The sequence below is a fragment of the Chelonia mydas genome, chromosome 15 (genome assembly GCF_015237465.2).
Source record: "Chelonia mydas isolate rCheMyd1 chromosome 15, rCheMyd1.pri.v2, whole genome shotgun sequence".
In the NCBI taxonomy this organism is placed as follows: domain Eukaryota; kingdom Metazoa; phylum Chordata; order Testudines; family Cheloniidae; genus Chelonia; species Chelonia mydas.
Window position 1 is genome coordinate 19,913,913 of NC_057856.1, and position 26,900 is coordinate 19,940,812.

The following is a 26,900-nucleotide window of genomic DNA, read 5'->3' on the forward strand; positions in this document are numbered from 1 at the left end:
CAAGGTTTTGGTGGATCCAGGCCCAGCATACTTCAAATTCAGCCCTAATTAAGACCTACACTAGCCAACTAGAAAAGCCTTCTCCCGACGAAGGCACAAGAGTTCAGATACCTCAGTGCCAGATCTTACTGGGTTGTGAGGCCTGCAACCACCCACACAGAGGGTTTGTGCGTCTGTAACCCACACACCTGGGTGTGGTGTTCTGTCCCATCGAGGGGCACCAAGACCACTTAGAGAGAGTTAAATGAGTCTGCTCTACAGCCTTAGCTAATAACCAGTTGAGTTTTAGGTCATGCACTAGAGGCTTGGGCACTAAGCTCCAAAGGTCCCCGGTTCAATCCCACCCGACGATGACCAGGGTCTGTCGGCGTTATACTTCCACGCTGACTCTTGGTCACACTTTGTCCACACACTCCCATCTCCCTCAGTGACAGCTGGACCCAGAACACCTCTTGGGGGAAGGAAGGTGCTGACACATGGAGGTGATCAGAAGAAGGAACAGTGCCACCTCCATTTGCCCCTACAGATCTCAGGGAACCCTTGTAGATGGGCTTCTGTGGGATCAGCAGAAGTATAAAGCAGCAGTGTCCCTTCCACATACCATGTACCTTCTGCTTATGAAACGGATGGGACAACGTGACCCGAAGTCAATAGGAAAAACAATTCTCAAGTTTCTAAGTGGATTTCATGAAAAGAAGGAAAGTGCTCCACATATAAATAATTCCCTAGGCAGCTGTTCTCAGTGTCTGGTTGCATGTTGGTTGAAAACCCTTCAAGATAAATAGTCTAATGTCCATTTAATTATTATTTGCAAGACGACGTAATGACCAGTTTAGCCAAATGAAAGCAACACCTTTCTGCTTTCCTGGTGGCCCCCAACCAGGTGAAACCTCAGTTCACCTGAAGGAGACCATCCATCACCTTCTGACTGACAAGTCTTCCAAAATGTAGCCATCCCTTCAAACAAGAGTCTCTCCTTCTCCAGGCCCTAGAAGCCTGTAAGAGTATATCTACCCTGCAATGTAGGCCCAGGATTAGTAGAACCCAAGTTAGCAAACCCTGGATTTGTTAACATAGGACTTGAGAGTCTACACTCATTTGCAACCCTGTTCCCAAGCTGGGGCTCCAGCAACTACACTGCACTGTGCAGACCTGAGTCCAACCACCCAACTCCTACCGGACTATCAATGAGAGTTGATGAGAGACTATCAATGACTAACTGGCCTTTGTAAATTTCCCTTTTTATGATTGTTTACTATATCCCTAGTTTTCAAGTGTCTGTTTCTGGAAATCAAATGTACTTCACGTCACTGTGAAATACTGATTATAACAGAGAAACAAGATTCTCTCTTAGAACAAGTCTGGGCCTTCGTATACGAGAAAACTGACAGAGTCAGAAGCTAGAGAGTACCAGAGCCTTAAACGTCCAGCAGTTTAACAGCAAGGAATGGGAGAGAAGAAATAACTCATCTCAATGTTCCTTTGCTGGCTGCTGCATTACAAGATACATCATGTGCCGACTAGATTTTCACAGGAAAACACATTCGGACCAGTCTGAAAAAGCCTCCAGCCAGTATGATTCCCCACTTGTTTGGCGACGTGTACATTAAGAAGGGATTAGAGACTGTATTGGTTACACAACTACAAATTGGAACTCTCTCTTTTTGTCTCTGTGTACGTGCCGCTTCACCTCTCAATACCTGCAGTGTGATTTCTCATCTCACCAGCAGCTCCCACTCACCACCATCTGGGAATACAAAGATGGACTGGAACAGGCAGGAAGGTTTTCCTTTCTTTAGATGTAAGATGCTTCGCTAAATAGGATCAATAAAGGCTTTAACTTCAGCGTCTTTCATTCCCTATAAGTGATACTTAATGTCTAGTTGATTACTAAGATGCTAGCTCAGATGACGTAATCCCTCCTGTTGTCCTGATGCTAACTTCTTTACTGGCTACAAGGCAGCTAGATGCTCAAACTGTCCAGACACAACATTTCAAGCATGAGTGCCCTAGAGGATAATGCATGGACTGGGATTCAGGAGACCTGGGTTCTTTTTCCAGCTCTGCCACTAGCCTGCTGGGTGACTGTGGGCATGTCACCTCCCCACTCTGTGACTCAGTTTCTCCCATCTGTAAAATAAGGATAATGTTTTGACTTGCTTGGTTAATCTGTGAGCTGGACACTTGACCTTCTGTCAAAATCTCCTCAGAAGACCCAAACAAAGATAAATGAGACACAAAATCTGTCTCTACCCAGCCTTTTTACAGGGTCCCACTTCTCCCTCGAGGGCTGTCCGTCTTCTCCCTTCTCCAGGGAGTAACAAGCATTTTGCTCTCCATAGACCACAGCTTCCTTTTCCAAACCCTTCCTCTTGGGTGCGGGGAGTTTACCCCACCACCATTAGGTGGCACCGTAGACAAGCCGGTGGGGTGGGGGGTGGGGTGTCTCTTCTCTCCCCTCTTGTCTCCATCCCTGAGACCCTAATACCATATAGGCTACTGGCTGCCCTCCAAACTCCAAATCGCCCTGCTCTTCCCATTCAGACTAAATGTTTTTATGGTCCAATCACAAAGATTTCATAGTGAAAGTTGTCATCATGGAAATGCTGACACAGCCTAAACACCAGCAGCACGAACAGCACCTCAACAGTAACTGGAGCGTCACTGTCCAATTCAAAACACAACCACACTCCAGTGTCCAATTACTCTTTGGAGACATCCCTTAATCTCTCTCGTTACAGGCTGAGTAATGCTGCCTTTTCTAGAAGGAAGCTACAGAGACTATTAACTCTCCCTGTCACCAGCTTGTGTGGGACATGGCATCATGTGAGGAAAACACAGGTAGAAGGCCCAGCCACGGGACTATAAGAACATGGTGAGTAAAACAGTGATCATAATTTCAAAATTGCAACAAGGCCACCCCATCTAAAAATATCACCTCACTATTCAGAGGGTTATAATTAGTGGAAACATTTGCCAGCGGTTTCCTTGGCCTTTAGAAGAGTGTGGACATTTAGGAGACCTCTTAATTCATTTATTTTTTGTTGGTTCCATAAGATTATAAAAAACAGTTACCTGCGTACAAGTTAAACCCCTCTGAACACAGAAATGATGATTCACTAGACTCTCAGACCTTCCTCCGGAAGACTATGGAATCTTCACCAGGTTTTCGCAATGAAGCCCGACCCCATCTTCAGTCTACAGGGTATTTCCCATGTGTGGAAGTTGAGGGTGGCCATGCATAGCAGGGATTCCCACCATTACCATCCACAACTGAGGCACAGAGAAGATTGGCCATCCTGATATGCCTGCATGTGACACCCAACTCTCAAGGCGATTTGCCAACTTCACTTCGGGACAGAATAAGAGAAGGGTTTAGATGGGCCTGAATGACCTCAGAAGTGCCACCTCTCAGACAAAGCATGTTTTCTTAGGGATTTCAAACGGCATAGGGAGTCCTGTGTCCTGAGACACAAAAGTCAAAAAGTCATTCCTCAAGAGCAAAAGACCTAATATTAGCTGGCATCTGAGGCTGCCAGGCACAGCAGTGGCTTTGCCGCCGGGTGATACAGGAATCGGCCAACACCACAAAGGATGCCAGAGCAATGCAGCGGGTACCTGCAGTGCATGAGGATAAGCCCAAGGATAACAAGATCACACAAAACCAATTTCAAGTCAAAGGATAGAGCCTATATGGGGGCAGGGGGAAAATCACATACAAGATGTGGGCAAACCGCCAAAACTGCACACTTGGCCAATCTCCTTCCAGCAAAGGCCATCATTCAGGCACCCACGCTAATTTTAGCCTTTGATCCCACTGACTATGAGGCACTGCTGCCTGACAAGCAGGCTCCAGAAGGAGAGAACGAGGTCATTCTTTGCTGGCTTTGTTCCTTTCCAAGACTGGCATTGGATAGCTGATCATCTAGCCCAATGGCCTTCTCTCATGCAGCCTTTCTTCCGGTTGCCCCGTGGTCTGTTCAATGTGCATGAGTCCTGCAAGGAGGTTTGGTCCTGGATGGCCATCAGTATGGCTGATGCCGCTCTGCTCTTCGTCTCCTTTTCATTCAATCCAGGGGGTGGAATCTCCTGGCTTTTCCAGAAACGAAAGCAAGGTGCAATTTTTCGGCCAAGCCTTTGCGGTAGCGTGGGGGGAACTAAGGTGGGGTCTCTTTTCCGGTTCCTAGTTAGTGAGCGATGTCTGTTTAACGCCGACAGACCCCAGTCATCGGCGGGTGGGATCAAACCTGGGACCTCTGGAGCTTAGTACATGAGCCTGTACCGCATGAGCTAAAAGCCAACCAGCTGTTAGATAAGGCTGTAGAGCAAACTCATTAATCTCTCTCTCTAAGTGGTCTCAGTGCCACTAGATAGGACAGAACACCACACCCAGGAGGTGTGTGGGTTACATTTGCTTTCCCTGTGATGTGCCTGATGCTGCAGTGATGGACACACCGAATTACTGACAATATTAATAACCCCCTTACTTAAGTAGGTCCCCTGAGGGAGTAACAGCATGATTAGGTGTATGTCCTGAATTAGATTCTATATAGCATCTATATAGCAAACCCTTCTCTTTGCAAAAAAGGACAAGATCATCTGAAGAAGTGGGTTTTTTACCCAGGAAAGTTTATGCCCAAATAAATCTGTTCGTCTTTAAGGTGTCAACGGACTCCTTGTTGTTTTTGTGGATACAGACTAACACGGCTACCTCTCTGATACTTAACATGATCATTAGCGTCTACACAGACCGGACGGGAATAGGACATTGGGGTAGCTGTGTTAGGGCAACTTTGCACTATGTTACTGGCATAAGCTGCCCTGAAGCCAGCAGAGATGCTCACAAGGAAATCACCCCAGCACAGTGAAATCTTCAGGTGGTACAACACCTACATCACCACCGCTCCGAGCAGCTGGCACAGGGGACACAACCATGAGAAACAAGGCACAAACCACGCTTCCCTGTGTCCTAGTGACCCCAGCCACCAACAACAGCCTGCAGGCACCTTTAAACTAGTGTTGGCAGTAAACAGCCCAGAACGGAGCACTCCCAACATCAGGCAGACTCAGAGGCACCTTACCATTCCCACTCCTCTCAACTGATCCTTCATCACAGCTGAATATTCATCCCCCCGGTTTCTAAGGTCTCTAAAATGAAGTTGAGTTCATCCACACACGGGTGTTGAACCCCTGGTCCTAAGGAGCCTAGTTATTTCCAACCCTGATCCTTATGCTGCTAAGGCATCATTATCTCCAAATCCTTGTCTCTTTAGACACCCCGTTCCACCCTCTTTAAAAAGAGCCTGAAGTCCTCTATTTTCTATATTTCCTATCTGGTGAGGCTTCTAGGATACATCAGCAGATTGGCACCATATACTATAAACCAGCTGTGCCAGTAGGCTCCTCTGTTTGAATTGCATTGGACAAAGGTAAAAGGGTAACCACCCAAAAGGTCTATCCATGGCTTAAGCACAGAGACACAAGCTAAGTTTTCTGAAAGCAGCTGGAGCCAGGAAATGGTGGTCAATAAAATGAGTGTTTTTTTGGAAAGAGAGGAAAGATAATGAAAGGGATGCTCACCCCTAGTGGTTTTAAACAGGAGAAAAAAAATCTGTGTCTTGAAAGATCATTGAGACAAACTACAGTACTTTCTCCACTGTAAAAGCTCTCTCTGTCTCTCCCCATCCACGTATTTATATTGCACTCATTAGAGTACTTTCTGAGGGCCTCAACACCTTGAAGGCATTTATCCTCAGCACTCTTGGGAGGACAGGAAGTGCTGTTATCCCCATTTTACATGTAGGGAGCTGGAGCACTGAGATGCTAAGCAACTTGCCCAAGGTCACACAGGAAGTTTGTGACAGGCTGGGACTTGAATCCAGGTCTCCCAAGAGCTAGTGCCCTAAACACCTCTCTCCAAAAGACAGGCTAAGAATCTGTGATCATTCAGTGGCAGTAATACACTTTGATATAGGGCAAACCCAAAATTCAACTTCTCCAACTGTTTATTGCTCCAAGGACAGGTTTGCAGCTCAGATCTATTCTGCACGTGCTCACAAATGAGTATTTTTAAGGCAAAACTCAAAAAAACCCGATTCCATCCCCCTCCTTGTGCAGAGACTGTCTCATTGGGATCCCTGGACCATGCTGAGCACATCAGTGATAGCTGAGCATATAATAATTGGAACATATTTTTCATTTTATGAGCCCATTCCAATCTAATGATGCTACGGTTAAACACTCCCGATCACAGCTCCTGAAAGGCCAGATACGGTTTCCTTATGCATCATTAAATATTCACCTATGTCAAATGTCATGCCAGTAAAGCTCTTATTTTATTATTATTCATGATCCAGTATCATAAAGCTCTGTGCAAAAAGGACTGAATGCAGCAGGTTTCTGGCTGACGGTGGTGGTGGGGTAAATAGGGGTAAGTGGCAGAGCTGCTGCAAGCCTGATGGAGTTACTCAATGTTCTTGTATAAGAAATCTAGGATTACATCAGGCTTTATTTTCACATGCAAAAAAACCACCAAAAATATCCGCTTTGGATGCAATCACTAACCTACACCCTCTGTGATTTTCCCAACCATTTCCTTGAGTGTACAGGAGTCAGAATTAAAGAAGCCACTGGTGACAGGGGTGGTGGAGAGGAATAATTAAAAAAACCAACCCAATACTACAACAATGCAACAGAAACAAAAGCCACAGAACAACAGGAAAATTAGCAAATCTATTGATAACTTCACAGTCGCGAAGGCCAAAAATACTGAAGTGAGGGAAAAGTCTCTCCAGTTTTATGATTCAGGGAAATAAAAGTGTAAGTAATTGCAGTTGGCTGTTTTCATGGGGAAATAAAAATGAAGCGATCATGTTTGCTCTCAGAGAAATACAACCAGTCAGAAATGTTCCCATTCCACAAAACAAGGTGGGGTATAGAACCACCACACTCCAATTACTCCTTTCAAAGACATTTATTTAGGGAACCCTCCACACACACCCCCTTCTATCACACCAGGGAGTTAGGGGGAGCAGGAGCTAAACGAAAAAGTTTTGAATGTGCTGACAGAGGTCAGCCCTGCAATGTAACAATTTATGGAAATGAGAACTGCAGCAATGAACATTTAGAGGCAGGACCAGTAAGTGGGGTGCAGGGAGTGCAAATGGAGAACTGCACACACACAAAATCGGTGATCCCACTTCCCCATAGGAACCTCTCCCCCACCACCAATTCTACCTCCTTTATTATCTCTGCATCTCCAAATCTGCAGCTTTACAGATTGAAAGAGCTCACATACCCCATGACTGTGCAAGACTTTTTTGCAACCATCTCCACATCCTGTACAGGTTTAAGAAACAGGCAGGGTGGAGGGAGGGATAGCTCAGTGGTTTGAGCATTGGCCTGCTAAACCCAGGGTTGTAAGCTCAATCCTTGAGGGGGCCATTTAGGGATCTGGGGAAAAAACTGGGGATTGGTCCTGCTTTGAGCAGGGGGGTGGACTAGATGACCTCCTGAGATCCCTTCCAACCCTGATATTCTATGATTCTTTTCAGAACAGTGGGGCTCTTGGCACAAGACATGCTGCCATGAACTAATCCTATTCCCAACTCCCCCACCGTACCCTCACAAAAAAAGGGTTTGAAAAAATCCATGCTCATCTGCCTTTAAAAAAAAAAAGCAGCATTAAACCCTTCCCGAGTACTACACCTGACCCAACATAACCTCCCCTAGGCAGCATCTGCCCCATCTCCCAGCAGAGAGAGAGATGCATGGTGGGTAATGTAGTCCTATCTAAAAGAACACTAATACCAAATGAGGAATGCAGACTACAGCTCCCAGAAGGCATTGCTGGCAGCCTCTACTAGCCAGCTGGGGATCTCGTTGCACAGTGATGCAAAGGGCTGGCTGCACCAATGGAGGAGGGCAGGACGAATGTCAACAAACAAGGAGGCCTGCAGGCCACGTGACATCACTTAGAGCAGTGAACCACAGATAAGCAACAAAAACAGCAACCCTGGTGCTGCGTGGTCTCATTGCAGCAACTAAAGCTGTCATTCCCAAACAAGAGAAGTTAGGCTGGAAATACACACTCCAACTTCCCCATGCTAGGACTGCATATGTACACAACAGGATTCCAGTCTATTGAGAATCTAGAGTCACTAAAAACAAAATCATCATGTGTGCAATAAAACCTGTCCCAAAGAACAGTAAGAAGGGAGGGCTGCCTAGTAGAGTTGGTTTTTATAATCAGAGTACCTCAGAATGGTCTCTTAGGATCAGGGCTTGCCTGTTAGAAGCGATCCTCAGAGCTGACCTCTGAGGGGAAAAAGCAACTTTACAGGAAGCAGCAACCTTCTAAAAATAAGTCTACTGCAATTTATAGGAGCCACTGAATGCCATAAGGACAAATGAAAAATTTTAATGAAACTATCCACTACCTGGAAACAAAACGTAGGCCACAAAGTCAACCTCACCCCTCTTCAATACCCCTAAATAAGTTCAAATTATTGTATAACAGGAAATGTATGTGCACCCTCAGAAAAAAGGAACTTGTGCCAAAAAGAATGATTGTATTTTTGTGTTCATAATGCCACAATGAGACATTAACATGTACACCATGCATTAAACTTCACCGCACAACATCTAAGGACATTAGCAAAGTAGTTCTTCCCCTCCCCATCTCAAGCAATCATATCAGTGTTGTGGTCTGGAATACAATTAAATAGAAGTGATCTGTTCGGACATGTTAGTATATTTCCCTGTCTTACAAAGGGGAGACTTTTCCTCATATAAGTAGTCTCTAAGTGGAACATCTGTCCAAACATTCCAAGATCTACACTTTTTACCCAACTTCCCCCCACCCTCAAATACTTCAACGTAATCAGACGTATTACCTGGAAGTCATACAAGGCAACGATATTTTCATGTTTCAGTTCCTAGAAAAAACAAGACAGGAATGCTAAACTAGGAATAACAGCGTATATATAACAGATATTCAGAGAGAAAAGTAATTTCTGCCTTTACCTTAAGTATTTTGATTTCCTTCCCCAGCAGAGTTTGAGATTTTGCAAGGTTTTTCTTGTTAATACACTTTACAGCTACCTCCAGCCCAGGTTTCTGAAAGTTAAATGTGTATGTATAGTTTAAAAGATAAATGTCAATTTCAGTATTAAATAACATTAAGAAACAAGGGTCTCTCCCAGATTACAATTATGTCTGAAAAAGGGGTTACAGAGCATTGGTAAAGGGCCCTAATTCAGTATCCCAATACATACCCTGTACTTGTTCAGACTTGCCTTTGCTGAATTAGCCTGGTCAGCACAAAAAAGAAAAGCTGAAGGTTTGGATTTTTCTTATTACTTTATACTACAGTTATCCTCTTATTTAAGCAATGCAAATAAATGGATTGTAGGAACCAGGGCTTATCCTGAGCTTTAATGATGAAAAATCCAGATTGATTGTATCCTCTTATTTAACCCTAACTGATCCAAAAAAAAACAAAAAACAAAAAACAAACCCACAACAAAACCCACAAGAGCCCTCCTCTAAAAGCCACACTTTTAATAAATGCAAATACACTTCAGAAACTGAACTGGTTTGTGGGAAGGTTATTTTGATCTATTATGTTTCTATGGGACACCAGAGCACGATCCAATATTGATACTGTAGTTCACTGCTGCGTATATCTTGTTGACTTTTAAACTCTTTATTTATTCTGGCCAGCCACAAACAAAGACTTTTTCAAGGCTTCTGCTCATTTACATGCACCTCAATAACATATAATAATGCATATGTATTTATATGGCACCTAGCTACAAACGCGTCTGGGGAGTTTTGTAACAAACCAAACAAAACACAGACTACGAGATTCGAGACAACAGTACAGAGCCATAGGGACAACCACAGACAAAGAGGGGTAAACCCTCCCCACTTAAGTCGTGGAAAAGACAAACAAAAGAGCAAAACCTATTTACCTCTTTGTGTCTCCCTTTGAAAACAACAGCAAAAGCTCCATGTCCGATCAGATCTTTCCTGCTGAACTCAAACTTTCCTATTGTCTCCATGTCTTTATCCTTTTGATTTTCCAGTATGTGTTCGAGAGAGGGGGTTGGCAGTAAATAATAATAGTTGATAGTTTTAAAACCAAAATTAATGACAAACAAAAACAACCCAACCACCCCCCTCCTTAAGAACAATCAGGAGCTGGAGACTTGTTGGAAAAGTAAAGTCTCTCTTCTATCAACCTCTCGGCAGCTAAACATCTGGGTTTTCACTCCCACCTCTTCTTCTTCCATGGGCTGCCTTTTCCTGGAGAAGGGTTGGGGTTTAGTCATTGTTAGAGTCTGGAGAGACGTCTGTTCCCTAACAACAGGGCCTTTCCCATCCCCTGCTAGCAGCCTAGTGATATCAAGAGAAGTTGTCCCGCCGACTTTGAGTTAAGAACCTCTACCCATGATGAAATCCCAGCCCTTCCCACCCCGAAGCCGCTGATGCAAGAGCAAGTCCGCTTTAAAAAAACAACAAAAATAATTCCACCTTAAAAAAAAAAATCCACCTTAAGAGCAAGTCCACCTTAAAAAAAAATTCCACCTTAAGAGCAAGTCCACCTTAAGAGTTGCCTTCCTCCCCCCATTTGTTTGTATACAGGAGCCAGCGGTGCTAGGGTCACCCCTAGAATGGCCCGGCGCCTGGGATCCGATGCTCCGCACGGGTTCCCCGGCTCCTTCTTCGCCGGCCGGGAGCGATCCGGGTCGCAGCCGCCGCTGCCCAGCCTCAGACAAAAGATCTGCGGACTCCGGAGCGCAGGAGAGGAGAGTCCTGGCTCCGGCAGCCGCGGCGCAGGCGCGGTGAGCACGGTGGGGGAGGTAGAGGCAGATAGACCGGAGACGGCGGCAGCAACCTAAGGCGGAGGGGCTGAGCTGACACATTTAAAGACACAGCCTGCAGCAGCCGCCACCCGTGAGTCACCCTGCCCAGGCAGGGCACACGCTGGCCCATTCGGTTCTGGGAGTTAGCAGCTCATCACCTGAGGAGACAAGTGAACAGCGATTCCCTGGAACCAGACAATAAAGCCCCGACTAGAGCACACATGCGCCTGGTTACAGGCTGTACACTACAGTGATCCCCTTGTCACAGGATATTCCATCAGCGGCTCCAAGTTTTACTGCTTGGAACGGTCAAAACACAGATGAGATCTTTTTTTCCCCCCCAGTGATTTTTTGCTATTTTAACCAATCATTCAAAATGGATTAACTGGAGGAAAGTTTTGAAAATTCACACCCCCTCCTAAAAGTTTCAGCCAGCTGTGTCTACTCACTGTGGCAAGGCATATGGGTCTATCAATTACAGGATATCAGCTCTTAGTTGTCTATAAAACACTCAGCACACTTTGGGTGCTGTATAATAATAATCGGAACCTCAATAACAATCATACACATATTCCAAACACAATAATAATATCCCATGATTATACCCCACAAACACTTCTTTCAATTTTGATTGTGAAAGGGGATGCAATGTTGTTCCAAGGCCTTTCAGGGATGCAGAAATGTACCATAAGTAACTGTTTTAAGGACGGTGCATGAAAAGGTCATTGGTCCAGTTGGTATTTCATTCTGTCACGACACAAGCTGATAACATGATGGTTTCATTGCTCCTGAGGGTAGATTTGTGATATTATGTAAACGCTGCTCTCAGAATCCTGTGTCAACATGCAGTCATGTCCTTGAGCACCTTCAACTGCCAATGTAGTCAGTGGAAGTTGAGAACACTCAGTACCCTGGCGCACCAGGCCCTATATACGATTCAAAGGCATTCTTTCTACTGAATTCGACTGCTGCTAAACAGTTCAGGTGTTTTGTTGTATATAAATCACTGGGAAAATGAAAGCATATGCTAAGCCCAGGTTATAATTTATAACTTGTGTTTCTGGACATCCATGAATGTTATTAAATGTTTAATGAGGATTACAAGAATAATAATATTCTTTTAAAGTGTAATCTTGGTAATTATTTGCACTGATACAGTCTTTAAGCCAGAATGTGTGTTACATAGTGATTTGCCAAACCCAAGCATTCAAAATCATGAGTCAGGCCCCAAAATCAGGAAATTGGCTTAATAATAGGGCTGTCGATTTATCGCAGTTAACTCACGCGATTAACTCCAAAAAATTAATTGCGATTAATCACAGTTTTAACTGCACTGTTAAACAATAGAATACCAATTGAAATTAATTAAATATTTTGGATGTTTTTCTACATTTTCGTATATACCATATTCTGTGTTGTAACTGAAATCAAAGTGTATATTTTTTTCATTATAAATATTGCACTGTAAAAATGATAAACAAAAAAATAGTATTTTTAAGTTCACCTCATACAATCACTAGTGCAATCACTTTATCGTGAAAGTGCAATTTACAAATGTAGATTTTTTTTGTTACATAACTTCACTCAAAAACAAAACAATGTTAAACTTCAGAGCCTACAAGTCCACTCAGTCCTACTTCTTGTTCAGCCAATCGCTAAGACAAACAAGTTTGTTTACATTTGCAGGTGATAATGCTGCCCTCTTCTTATTTACAATGTCACCAGAAAGTGAGAACAGGCACTTGCATGCCAGCTACAAAAGTGCCATTGCATGTTATTTACATGCCAGATATGCTAAACATTCGTATGCCCCTTCATGCTTCGGCCACCATTCCAGAGGACATGCTTCCATCCTGATGACACTCGTTAAAAAAATAATGTGTTAATTAAATTTGTAACTGAAGTCCTTGGGGGAGAATTATATGTCCCCTGCTCTGTTTTACCTGCATTCTGCCATATATTTCATGTTATAGCAGTCTTGGATGATGACCCAGCATGTTGTTCATTTTAAGAACACTTTCACTGCAGATTTGACAAAACACAAAGAAGGTACCAATGTGAGACTTCTAAAGATAGCTACAGCATTCGACCCAAGGTTTAAGAATCTGAAGTGTCTTCCAAAATCTTAGGGGGACGAGGTGTGGAGCGTGCTTTCAAAAGTCTTAAAAGAGCAACACTCCGATGCGGAAACCACAGAACCCGAACCACCAAAAGAGAAAATCAACCTTCTGCTGGTGGCATTTGACTCAGATAATGAAAATGAACATGCGTCGATCCGCATGGCTTTGGACTGTTATCGAGCAGAACCAGTCATCAGCATGGACGCATGTCCCCTGGAATGGTGATTGAAGCATGAAGGGACATATAAATCTTTAGCACATCTGGCACGTAAATATCTTGCGACGCCAGCTACAACAGTGCCATGAGAACGCCTGTTCTCACTTTCAGGTGACGTAAACAAGAAGTGGGCAGCATTATCTCTTGCAAATGTAAACAAACTTGTTTGTCTGAGCGATTGGCTGAACAAGAAGTAGGACTGAGTGGACTTGCAGGCTCTAACATTTTACATTGTTTTATTTTTGAATGCAGTTTTTTGTACATAATTCTACATTTGTAAGTTCAACTTTAATGATAAAGAGATTGCACTATAGTACTCGTATTAGGTGAATTGAAAAATACTGTTTCTTTTGTTTTTTTACAGTGCAAATACCTGTAATCAAAAATAAATATAAAGTGAGCCCTGAACACTTCGTATTCTGTGTTGTAATTTAAATCAATATATTTGGAAATGTAGAAAACATCCAAAAATATTTAAATCAATGGTATTATATTATTAACAGTGAGATTAATTGCGATTAATTTTTTTAATCGCCTGACAGCCCTACTTAATAATAATAGATTTGGGAATCTTTTTATTTACTTTCTGGTTTCTGAATCTGGAGAGTGCACTGGGTTCACATTTTTAAGCTCTCCTCTGCCACCATGAGAAACTTACTTGAAAGCAAGCAAGCAACCAAGCACACTGAGATTCTTATCCAATTGCTTGATTCCTGCAGCTTGGGCTTTAAGAGAAAACATATATCATAAGACGCCCAATAAAATTATGGGAGTTGGCAACAATGTGATTTACAGACAGTATAGATAGGAATTTCTTCATTCACCACTAAAATGAAACCACCTCTGTTGCAGAACATAGCAGCAGTTTAACAATGCACAGAAGCACTATGCAAAAGTTTCAGTCAGGAAGTGGAGAATTCTTTATCAATTTGAAACTACATAGAGAATTTTTACACTACCCAAACTGGAAATTAGTCAGCACATCACATCACAATTAACATGTCTGCTGTTGCAAAAAAAATATGGTAGGATCTGTAATTACCACAGGTGGTTAGGTCTTTAGTTTTATGGCGCATTGAAAAGACTCATACAGTTACACTACAAAGAAAATTAAGAACCTAATACAAGTGCTACATAAAAGGAGACAAGAAATGTTATAATAGCTAGAGTAAATCTGTACTGTGTGTGTCCGCTTGTGTCTTTCTTTGCTGGTGCTCTTGAAATAGGTTTAAACTTTAATTGGCCTCTGTTCTCACTCTGGGTTTGATAAATCCTTTAAGAACAAGCTTTCTTAATGCAGCCCAGAGAGAGAAACCAGCAACATTGATTTTTTTTGTAAATTCTCAGCAACAGGGGATTTAATTTTAAAACAAGCTTTGGGAATCATTAAGTTGTTTCCTACCTGATAACAGTTTCAATGTATTATTATTTAAAGTGTGTTAGCACTCAACCACTGTATACACACAAGTCAAGCCACAGGCCCTACCCCAAGAGCTTAACATATATCAAAATTAAATGACCAGCATTTGTCTTCAAAACTTAAGAAATTGAAGGCTGACCTTAGGAACAGTAGTAAGCGAACTGTCAGGGGGATTTACCATCCCTGAAACTATCGGAACTCAAATTATTGTCTCTTCCTAATACAAATTTTCATTTTAATCCTAATTTAAATTTTAACAAAGCCAATATTAAGTCTGAAGGCTGGAACATTTGCCAGATTTAGAAGGAAGGAGTAAAAAAGCTGAATATGCAGAGCTTGGCTGAGCATCAATTTAGCAGAGGGAAGGGAGATAAGCCTACAATATCTGGAGTCTGTAAACACCAAAGAGGAAGAGGAATGAATGGTAGAAGGAAGGGTAGCTAAAACTAATGGAATGAAAGTCAATTTTACCTTGAATTTCATTAATAACTTCCTGAAAGTGAAATTTATGAGTCTTGTCTATTTCAGGTGTGGATGATAAAGCTAGATTCTGATCCTAGTTAGAATCATAGAATTTCTGGGTTGGAAGGCACCTCAGGAGGTCATCTAGTCCAACCCCCTGCTCAAAGCAGGACCAATCCCCAATTTCTGCCCCAATCCCTAAATGGCCCCCTCAAGGACTGAACTCACAACCCTGGGTTTAGCAGGCCAATGCTCAAACCATTGAGCTATCCCTCCCCCCAATACATCAGGATGAAGCCCAGACTTCAGTAGAATTGCACACCAGAGTACACAAGATCGTATCACAGCTCTCTGATCTCATGTGTTATTCCTGGAGAGTTTTGAATTAGCAAACTCATCTGGAACTTTGGGAACAGGGTACCATTGTATGCTTGCTTTAGTGGTGCATGCTGTCTCTACAGTGTTTGTTCATGGCCTTCCTGAGACTTGAAAAAATAACATTTCATAACACCTGCAAAATGCCACTATCTTAAACATACAGGGCCTGAGTCGAGACTCTGGTACACCAGTTTTTGGCCCCTAAACTTGAGGGCCTTCAGTGGCATAACCGAGTAGAGAATTAGGCCCCCATACTACAGCTAAATGAGGTATTGTTTTTTTCCTGAAATATCTTGATTTAAATGTGGGATAACAGTAGCAGAGAACAGCGTATGTGAACTTAAGCCTGCAGCAACTTGGGTATTGATTGCTCTCAGGTACTGATTACTTTAACAGTGGTTAGAGGGTTATGGTACGAAGTGTTATTTACACATAAAAGAGAGGCTTATGCTCCCTGTGTTCCTCCACAGCACTGTCATATCATACACCCTGGATTTACTTCTACGTGGACCCCTTTATTGATCAATTCTGAGGACAGATTTAACTAGCGAATCAATGAGCCGGCTCGGGTAGGTCTGAGCTGTATAATTTCCCCCTCCCCTTCAGGGAACACAATTAGGCTTTATGAATTATTGAAGGCAGTGTTTTTATGTAGTCAGTGAGGTGTCCCAGCAGAGGGTTTCCTGTGTTCCTTCTGCATTTCAGTGTCAGATGCTTTCCAACTGCTATCTAAGGGTTCCAGGCACTAGGCTTTGCTTGGTGTTCAAAACTCTTAACATGCACATTATCTAACCTGTCCTCAAACAGCCAATTGTTACCATAAGGTCCGCAGATAAATAAGAGAGACAGTGAAAAGCTTTGACTTTAAGCAGTGAACTTTCTGGCTAATTTGGGACTAAATGTTGCAGAAATAAACACCGTTTCTCCTCTGCTCTGAGGTTCTTGTCGTGAGGTTCCTGATGGAAGGGCGCAGTATATGTTCCTGAGGAGAATAGACCTGTCTGTCACCAGCCTGTCTTCATTACAGGGCTGCTCAGAACTGCTTGGTAATAAATACAGTAGAGTCCATTTCATCCTTAGGGGCCAATCACTATCCCCTCCCACCCCCATGCAAAGCCCATGGGGGATCTCAGAGATGTGAGGAAGAGCTAAGGGCACTCCTTAAGCCCAAGTGATTGAGGCCTGGGTTTTGGAGGCCTGATCCAAAGCCCACTGAAGTCAGTGGGAGTCTTTCTGTTGACTTCAGGGGGCTTTGGATCAGGCCCTTTTGTGCTGAAGGTCCCAGGCTCTATCCCCATCGCTAACCCGTGTTGTTACAGGCTGCAGCCAGCTTAAAAATAAAACTGATTGCCTCATGTCAGGGTGGCAAGTGTCATAGTGATCGTCATGCTTCAGCTCTTCAGGTCATGTGTTTGAGCTCATAGGAGGGCTAGTCAATGTTTGACCTGGGCTTCTCTTTCGCTCCAGATAATGTCAGACCTGGCTGCCTCGTGGGAGGTGGGGTGACTCGTTTAAACAAAGCTTCTATGACCAGTGGTTGTCTCCTTCCTCATGAGACAGTTGCAGAACATGGGGACAAACAGTTTGTCAGCCCACGAGAGTGTTCTGCAGAGGAGCTTGGGAGGGCCTTGAAACCACAACTATCTCCTTCCATGTCCAATGTCTGCTGAAATGGGGCCTTGTGACCGCAAAACATTGCATGGAGGCTGGAAGATATTCTAAACAGGAGAGGCAGCTGAGGGCAGTCTGCACTGGCTTTGTTTTCAGTCAGATACCTGCTGCTATAAATCAACAGCGAGAAGTGTGTCATTTCCCAGACCCGAGGAGGAGCTCTGTGTAGGAAGCCTTGCCTCTCTCACCTCCAGAAGTTGGGCCAATAAAATGTATTACCTCACCCACCTCATCTCTCTAATTTCTACCAACCCACTTTCAGAAGAAAGCCACAAGAGGGACCAAACTTTTAAAAACAACCCCCACCTCTTCCTTTCTGCTGGGAGACTCAGAGCCAAGACACCTGGTTTTTTAAAGAGGGGACTATCACGTGCCTGAGGCAGATGTTTTAAGCAGATAAGCTCACTCTGAATGTTATGAATGCAGTACTTCTGTTCCATCCCTGGAAGGAGACAGGGATAGCTGTGCACACAGCCGACTGTCAGTGCATATGAGCATAGTAACAGTTATCTTTCTTGTCAGCTTTCAAGATCATCCACCTACTCAGCAGGCTTTGGGTTTGTCTTCTCCGTTTGGCTTAACAGAGAGAGAGGGGGGATACAAAACAAGTGCTAGTAAATCCAAGTGCTTCCCCCTCCACTGTGGCTAAGTTATTCACAGGCTTCCACATTTTGTCTTAAACTTATTTATTTAAGGCCAGGATTGGGACCCTCTTCTTCCCACTGGTGAGGAGTTACTCACGGGAGTAACCCCATTCAAGTCAATGGAATAAGGAGTTCACAATCCAGTCATGTGGAGTCCAGCCTTACTTCACAAGTGCAAAGGCTGGTGATTCCCTGGTGTGGTTAGGCTGCAGGGTTATTGCTAACCCTTCCGCCCCGCCTTTCAGCACCAGACCAATTGATCAGACAATAAATAAGCCACAGTGGTCCTGATGTTCTTGTGGTCCCTAGGGTTTCCTCAGGATCCTGTACAGAAGTCAGAGGATCCCCATCTCTCCTTAGGGCCTGATTTTAAGAAATACTGATCCCCCACAGCTCTCACTGAAAATAGTGGATTCTGTAGGTGTTCAGCATTTCTGAAAATCAGGTCTCCATTATCTCATTCTGGACCCTTGGTCACAGCAATTATCTTTCCAACTATAAAGAACCAGATTCCTCATAGAAATGTAATGGAAAACCTTGCACACCAAGTATGTTCACAAGAGAAGCACCAAAACAAGGATAGGTCATTAGAGATTTGATCACCCTTTCTCGTGCACTCAGAGAAGGGGGGCTCCGCAGCCAGCAAGCCAGAATCTTTAGCCAGGTTCGCTGAATTTTAACCTACCCCTGAATAAGTAGTGTACAATGTAGTAGGTGAATGATTCATTGTAACTTTGCCTAAATATAAAGTTTTTTTTTAAATGTAAGAAAGCACAGCAGCATTCTTTAGTAATTGTCCCAGACACTGTTGTTTACATAGCGATACTGCTGTGTTTTGGGTGATTACTGCAAAATACTGCAGTATTTTGAGTGTCGCAAGGCAATCCCTCACCATGTTCCTCTGGGGCACTCAGTGAGCCAATAAATCTTTTCCATCCCTAGTTTCTGCATAGGTAAATGGCTATGAAGAATATAAAACAGCAAGGAGGGAGAGAATTTCTAGCATTAAACAAGGAAATAACGCCTACAATTAAGAAAGGGAATATTCAGGTTGAATATCATGAAAAGTCTGCTGACTATGGGATCCATTAAGCTGTAGAACAGATTCTTACGGGGAGCAGTGGCCACTCCAGTACTTGGCATATCTGAGACTGCAGATCTACCTCATGATAGTCCACTCGGGGCAGCTAAAACAGTGTTCCCCACAGGCCTGGGGTCAGATGTACACGCCGTTCTCATGCAAGGAACAAGTAGAAAAAAAAGCCCATGAGGTTCGGTTTGAATTTTTGAATGAATTCCCATATTTGTTCACTCCCCCATGAATATTCTAGTGAACGAGTTTGCTGGCAGAAACTGCACATTTTACGTGGCTTTTGGAGAATATTCCCGGAAGGTGAATGTTTGAATTTGTTATTGTGGCAGTGCCCAGAAATGAAAGCTGGCTAAAGCACTGGACTGGCACTCGGGAGATCTGGTTTCAATGCCCTGCTCTGCTACTGACTTCCTGTGTGATCTTGGGCAAGTCAATTAATCTCTTTGTGCCTCCATTCCTAATCTGTAAAATGGAGATAATAATACTCCCTATCATTTGTCCTGTCTATTTAGATGGCAAGTTCTTAGGGCAGGGACTCTCTCTCACTTGTGTATAGACAGTGCCTCACGCTGTGAGGCTCTGAACTTGACTGGGATCTCAAGATGTCACTGTAACATAAATAAACTTGATTTTAAGGGCTCGACTACATTGCCCTGCAGTTTGGACTATGGGGTCTGAATAGCAGCATGCATCAAAGTGCTCTGCTGTAACTCTCCCTTGTGGACCCTGCAGGTGCGAACTACAAGGTTCCTTGTTCGTATTTTAGTAATCCTCTTAAAGCAGCATCCACATGGGATAGTTACAGCATAGCACTTTGGGGCACACTGCTATTCACATCCCCATAGTCCAAACTGCGGGGAAGTGTAGACAAGCCCTATGAGTCACATTCATCCAAGCAGGCATCGGAAAAACAACACATGACCTATATGTCCCATCCAAATAGCTTCCGTTTCAAATGCAACAAGCTACACACCGAGATTTATGTGGCCAACACTTTCCAATCGCTAATACATTTAAGAAAATCATTTTCTGATTGCAAACCAAAAGAGAGGCTATATCCATTTAATACAGTATTTGGAAAGAGTTCTTTGCTCTGGCCTGGGCTACATGAGGAATTTACGTCACTATAGCTACGTCTCTCGGGGGGGGGGAGGGTGAAAAATCCACTCCGCCGAGATATGTAGCTACTGACCTAACCCCTGGTGTAAACAGCACTAGGCTGATGGAAGAATTCTTCCATCAACCTAGCTACCGCCTCCCGGCGAGGTGGATTACCTTCGCCAGTGTGAGAATCTCTCCCGTCTGCAGAGGTGGTGTCTACACTCAATGCTACAGAAGCACAGCTGTGCCACTGTAGCGTTTTAAGTGTAGACATACCCACAGCGCTGTGAGAGCTACTGCCAGTCCTGACACTCCCAAGTGGCAGTACACACTGCACTTTTTGCCTGGCTAATTGGGCAAGTTAACCCTCCTGTTTCCCAGCAGAGGACTTTGTTTTTAATTGACACTGCAAAATGTTGTTTGATGCAATTAAGTTAATGTATTTCCCGACAATTGGAAGACTGCGGGGACTGGCAAAACTGGTTTGAAAGATCATTCAGAACGGCGCAGATTGTGGATGCCTTCCATGAGTCACTTTTAAACGTTAGCCAGATGGTTTGTGACTCATGAATTAAGCTAACAAAGGCCAGAAAATAAACCCACTGGGTGGATGTCAGAGCACAGGGACCTGTTTAAAATGAACACGGTATGTTATGTAAAATTTAAGCATCCTCATCCTTATTGTTGAGGAATTCCCGCAGAAGAGTTTTGCCTGATTTGTTTATTACCTTACTCCGTCGCCGTTTGCTGAGGTGATGTGATTAATACTGGAGCCTTTTTTTCCTAACTTCAAAGCTTAATTGCAATATATAGCTATATAACCAAAAGTAGAAAAATAAAATGAGAGCAAAGACTCAATTCTATCAATAACAGCTTTTTCGTTTTTTAATGTAGTACTACTTTTCATGCCAGAGAATCCAAAAATCACCTACAAACTTTGGTGTACCCTTCCTGTGGAATACAAGTGTCCAGGTGAAGAGTTATACTGGGATAGCGATAGCAGGATATAATAACATTGCTTAATGCACTACTGGAAGGCAATCGGATACTACAGTGATGAACGTGATATAAAAACCTGTGTAGAAGAGAATAGAAGAGCAGTATAATTATGCCAATAAATTTCCCCATGTAGACAAGCCTTTAGTCTCTCTGTGCTCCATCTCGAAAATGGAGAGAATAGCACTGCCCTACCTCAGGGTGTGGTGAGGATAAATACAATAAAGATTGTGAGACATTCAGATACAATGGTGGCCGGATAAGCACCTAGGAGTCAGTCCTGAACAGCCCTTGATATCAGTTGAGCACAAGAAGTTCAGTTGTGGCAAATTTTCCCCCCAACACCATGGAGGAACTTCAGGGGGATAAGGAGGCTCCTTGATTCTTTTCTTGTAGGACCCAGCCCCAGTCCGGCCCTCAGTATTTCAAGTGTTCCAGCTCCTTGCTTGAATGCTCTTGTACATAAAGTGACAATGAGCCACGTGCAAACAACAGATGCACGAGACATCTCCCATTTAAAATATTGCAGACATTTCTGGTTAAGTGATCACAAACACTCCGTTCACAAACGGATGGCAAACTATTAGGGAGTTTCCGTTCCAGGAAGCTGGGGGGTGATGGCTGTTTGGGGGAGGATATGGTTAAAACTATAACAAACTGGTGGGTAAAAGCTGAAATAGCTTATTTCATGAGGTTTTTTTGGTTTTAAACGATAAAATTCATCAGTAGTTCATAAGAATGGGATTCTCTGGTATAACTTCCCGCAGATCTCATGGTTTATGTTAGAAAAGTATTCTTATTAATAAGCTTAATATGTTTAAAAATAATAGAGCATCTTTCATCCAATGAACTCCAAGGACTTTACAGACACCTGTTAGATTTTAAGCTCAGACAGGACAATTCTGATCATCTAGTCTGATCTCCTGCATAGCACAGGCCAGAGAATTTCATCCAGTAGTACCTAAATGATCCCAATAACTCGTGGTTAAATTAAAGCTTGTCTTTTAGAAAGACATCTACTCTTGATTTAAACACTCCAAATAATGGAGACTGTACAGCCTCTCAAATTAAAATTAATCATTACGACAGCCTTGTGAGGTAGGCATTATTGTCCCTATTTTGCTGGTAGGTAAATTGAGACACAGGGGTTAGAGACACAAAGGTGGGTGGACCAACTTCTGTTGGTGTGAGAGACAAGCTTTCAAGCTTATACAGAGCGCTTCTTCAGGTCTCGGTTAGGTGATTTGCCTAAGATCACACAGTAAGTCAAAGAAAGAGCTAGGAGTCCTGCTTCTCATTCCTCAGCTTTAACTGATGGACTTGCTCCTTCATTTAAAAAAAGGGGGGTAGAAAGGGGAAGGGGTGTCCTAGCGTACTGTGAAAAACCCCACAGAGCTAGAGAGCCCAGAAAACTCTGCAAGGTTTATTTGCTGGAGTTCTGTTAGATGGAATAGATGGGCCCAAATTGTTAAAGGTCCCTGTCCAACATTCCACACTTTAAACAGGGTTTGGGGTTTGGTCAACAGACCTCAGCTTGCTTAGTACCACGGGAAACACACCATTAAACATTCTTTTCATCTTTTATTAAAGATACAGAAAAGTGGCAGGGGGTAGGGAAGGTTAAAGCCTTTGAAATGTAAAGTATAAAGCAATGCTTTTATTTTACCAACATCCCTTGTGCCCTTTTGCTGGAGAGAGTTTTTAGAAAGAAACCTTCCCCACACCCCCATTCTCTTATTAAAGATGGCAATAACCATCCTTTTGGGGGGAAAGAGAAAAAGTTAGCTGAGATGGGCTGGAGCTGCTGTTAATGTCCAGTCCTGTTGCCTGGAAGACAGAACAAGAAACGCTCGCAAAAGGGGAGAGAAACGAACAGCAAAGATAGAACATGCAGCCCTTGCTTCTGTTTTTTGGTGCCGACTTTCACTGGCAGCCTGACTGCTGGGAAAAACAGGCACAGCACAGCATCTTATCAGCCACTGCGAGACTTGCCACACTTGTACCAGCATCCGGTTGTTTAAGGCATTGCTTTTAGCTGGCTTTCTGGTCACAGGCTCACCGCAGTGTTGCAAAAGATGCTGTCTTGGCCAGCTGAGCCAGACTTTTATTGGACAGAAGGAAAAAGGAGAGGGATAGGAAAGAGAAAAAATAAGACGGGAAGGAAAACGACACACAAAGAGGGTGGGGTGACAAAGTCTCACATTCCAGGTGATGCTTTGGTAATTGGGATTTAGCCGAAGTGAGTGGAAGTGACAAATCATGGGTCCCTCTCTTGGCAAGACATTTTTCAGATCAGGACAACAAAGGCCCAGTGATGTCAGGGTGGATCCCGGGGTTCCAAAAGGCAAAGGGGGTGGCAGCTATCATCATAAAGCTTGTTCCTTTCCCTTCTTTTAGTCAGCCAACAACATACCCTCCTTATTCACCAGTGGTGCTCCCCAAGTTTCTTTCTTTTTTTTTTTTAAGGACCCCCAAAGGGAGTGATGGGCAGAATAGCCCAATCTCTTATTCGTTTGTCCACCAGTTAGACCTAATTTCCGACACAATTTTGGGTCAGAGATTTCTGGTTTCATGGGTTCTCTTGTTTATGAGACATGATTTTAACAGAGTCCTTGGGTTATATCAGTAGGCCTTTTTGTTTGGACTAATTTAGTCTTTTTGTCTCCCTTTTGCACGTTTCCCCATTAACATTTATAAGTATAAGCGATCGGAACATTTTAAGAACATACGAATGGCCGTGCTATGTCAAACCAGTGGTCCATCTGGCCCAGGACCCTGTCTTCCCACAGTGGCCAGTGCCAGACGTGTCAGAGGGAATGAACAGAACAGGGCAATTATTAAGTGATCCATCCCATTGTCCAGTCTGCAAACTTATATTCACTGTCCTGCAATAGAGCTCACAATTAGGGTAAATTCATAGGCCCAATTATTACAAGAGTTTCCAACTGATCTCCTCTTCAGGAAGGATGGGGTCTTATATGAGCTATGCAGCAATCTCATTGATATTGGGACATCCCTGTGGAGAGCGTATCCTTCTGTGCTACTATTTTGGTCCCTCTCACTCCTGAGCTGTGCTCCCCCTAGCCAGCCCCACCCCTACCCCCACGCCTCTCACCACCTCCCCGGTCTCTAGACATGAAGCGTCTAGTGGCATTCATGTGTGCTGGTATTTGCCACTTTGGAAGGGTGCTAGAAGGCTGGAGAGTTCAGGTGCCCTGCTGTGCAATCCCCGTTTGCTTTTTCTCCACAACAGGCAGATGTAAGTGGAAAGTACAGGAAACCAGGAATCAGGTTGGGAAAGCGTGTGAGGAATGCTGGGCCTAGTTTGAATATTAGGCCAGATCCACAGCTAAACGGACATCAGTTTACACCAGAATAGGACCGGTTTGATGACCGCTGTGGTGCTTAGTATCACATCTGACTTTAAATTGATTATGTCACAGTGATTACATGTGTATTTCATGCATCATATTTCACAGACAGATTTGATAATGCCATGATGGGAAAAAATCTACGTGTGCTGGTTCACATATATTGTTACATCCTGGACAGAAATTTTATTCCTTTGAGACTTACATGGAGTATGTCATCATACATGAGTAGGACAAATGTTCTTTCAAAAACACATGCTCATTTTCCCTCAGTCTCTCATGCCCATAGCTCTTATGCATATAATTATATATGGCTAAGAGAGAGGATGATTATATCTTTGCACATTTAACATATTTACTTTTTATTTAATTAATTCAGTCTTTACAGAGAATTACTCCATATATTTCATAGGAATAGAATATCTATACGTTATATAACTCAATGTCATGTATCCAGTACAGGCATATTTTCCCTTCCTGGCTCTAAATAAACCCAGACATAGGAAATATATTTATAATTGACATGACACAATCAAAATGCAAATAATAAAATAATAATTTAAAGGCAGATGTTACTAAAAATGACAGCTGCTGCACACCCCCAGAAGCGTCAATCAAATTTGTCTAATTTAACAGTGTGATTGGGCCTGTAGAAGTGGTTTAATACTAACTTGTTAGGAAGAATGTGCACACAGAGACTTGAACAAATTGTACTGATTGATAATAATGGAAGTGTGCATAGGAACTGCCATTCTGGGTCAGACCAATGGTCCATCTAGCCCTGTATCCTGTCTGTGACAGTGGCCGATGCCAGAGCTTCAGGGGGTGCGAACAGAACAGAGCTGTTTTTGAGAGATCTACCCCCGTCTTTCTCTCCTGGCTTCTGGCCGTCAGAGGTTTCGGGTTGCCCCAAGCATGGGGTTACATTCCTGACCATCTTGGCTAATGTTTATGTGAATCAGAGTACAGTTAAGTCACTATTTCCATACACAGCATAGTGTATATGGGAGAGTTGTCAGCTAGATTTTACACATTTTCTGTGACCATTGGCTTCAGTGGGCTTTGGATCAGGCCCTAACTGCATCTACTTTATGGGAAAGGAATTTCAATACATTATGTAACATGATATAATTTAGTCATCCCAAGGACATATTCCTCCATGATACAAAATGCACCCAGGCTTTCTGCATCACACCGGAAACATATCAGCCTCTCGAGTAACCAGCATGACATCATCCATTTACAGGCGAGTCCATTACTAAGCACTGTAGTGGTTGCCAATTATTTAGAATTCCCGCCAAGACACACAAGGTTCTGTACAATATTTGGTGGGTGGGCTTCTACCGCCTTACGTTTCTCCAACAGGTCCCTGCCAGTTCTTTTGGCCTCAGGCTTTGTCTGCTCTAAACTTCTTTTGCTTAAATTTCCCACCTCCACTGGTGGTAGCAAATTTAGATAAGAGACAACATGATGGTTAAAATGCCAGTTGTACACTAGAGCGCCCACTGGTGCAACAATGAGAGAGAATTTTAGGTGAATAAAGCTAATGTAGACACACTCTCAAAGTCCACCACCTGCAACGATTACATTAAACAATGTAATACTAATTTTGAATCTGTGCAAAGTCCAGGGCTGGGACTATTTTGCATACTTGTAGCGCACCTGGTTATACTGACTGTTATCCATGATACTGAGCCCTCTTTGATGTTTACACACAAACATAATTAAAGCATAATGCGGCTTATCAGGAAGCTCATTGTAATGGGTTTGCTTTGTACATGCAGTTTTCCAGAAAGTTTCTAACTACTCCTCATGCTGATTGCAAGAGCTGTTACTGACTGGCTCTTTTTAAAGACACTTAATAAATCTAACCTGTATAATAATGGATTTACTTTAACCTTAAGATTTATTTATTTGTAAAGAAATGATTGGGCTTGTGAAAGACTCTAGCTTGTCTGTGACACATTCTCCACACCGTGAAAGCTTCCTCCCCTCACCAATATGTCTTGACCTGGAGGGATCACTGCTAAACTCATCCGAGTCTTTGTGTGTATTCATTGGTTGGCTTCTCAGCCACAACAGCCAATCTGCCGCTCTGAAGCGAATACCTGTCCACTCAGAACCGGATTGAGCTGCCCTCAGCCAGTAACACCTTTCGGTCACTGCTGACCGAGGCTGAGCATGAATAGTGACCAAGAGTGGACAAAGCCGCCAACAATTCCCACAGCCATCTGGTTCTTCACATGAAGCAACACCAGGTCCTATTGTTCCCCTAGGCAAATTATTGTTGTCTCTTGGTAAGGAAACGTCCCACGTCCAAATTTTCAGTGTTTCTTAGGGATTAGAGCTGGTCAGGAATTTTTCATCAAAACAGGTTGGATTTTTTTTGGACAATGTTGTTTTTGTTGAAATCTAGGTGTTTCAAAAATGTGCATTCTGATAAAATTTCTTTTTGGAAAAAGTGACTATTTGAAAGGCAATTCTTCTTTTAAAAATGTATATATATATATATAAAACCTTTTTAAAATGTAAAAAAGAAAGGTCAAAATCAGCCTGAAA

At 43.2% G+C, this 26,900-nt stretch overlaps 1 protein-coding gene across 4 annotated transcripts in view; it reads right to left on the reverse strand.

Moving 5' to 3' along the window:
• Window positions 1-26,900, reverse strand: part of ULK1 (unc-51 like autophagy activating kinase 1) — a 126,018-nt gene that overhangs the window by 90,238 nt on the left and 8,880 nt on the right. Inside the window, exons 1-4 of one of the 4 annotated variants that reach the window (XM_043530036.1) lie at window positions 10,608-10,943; window positions 9,975-10,073; window positions 9,025-9,117; window positions 8,895-8,936 (exon numbers count right to left, since the gene is read on the reverse strand). In XM_043530036.1, the coding sequence (XP_043385971.1) occupies window positions 8,895-8,936; window positions 9,025-9,117; window positions 9,975-10,073; window positions 10,608-10,928 (555 nt within the window). In that variant the 5' untranslated portion in view covers window positions 10,929-10,943. Of the gene's footprint in view, window positions 1-8,894; window positions 8,937-9,024; window positions 9,118-9,974; window positions 10,944-26,900 lie in introns of those variants that run through there. The other 3 variants (XM_043530037.1, XM_037879270.2, XM_043530038.1) reach the window with 3 other exon arrangements.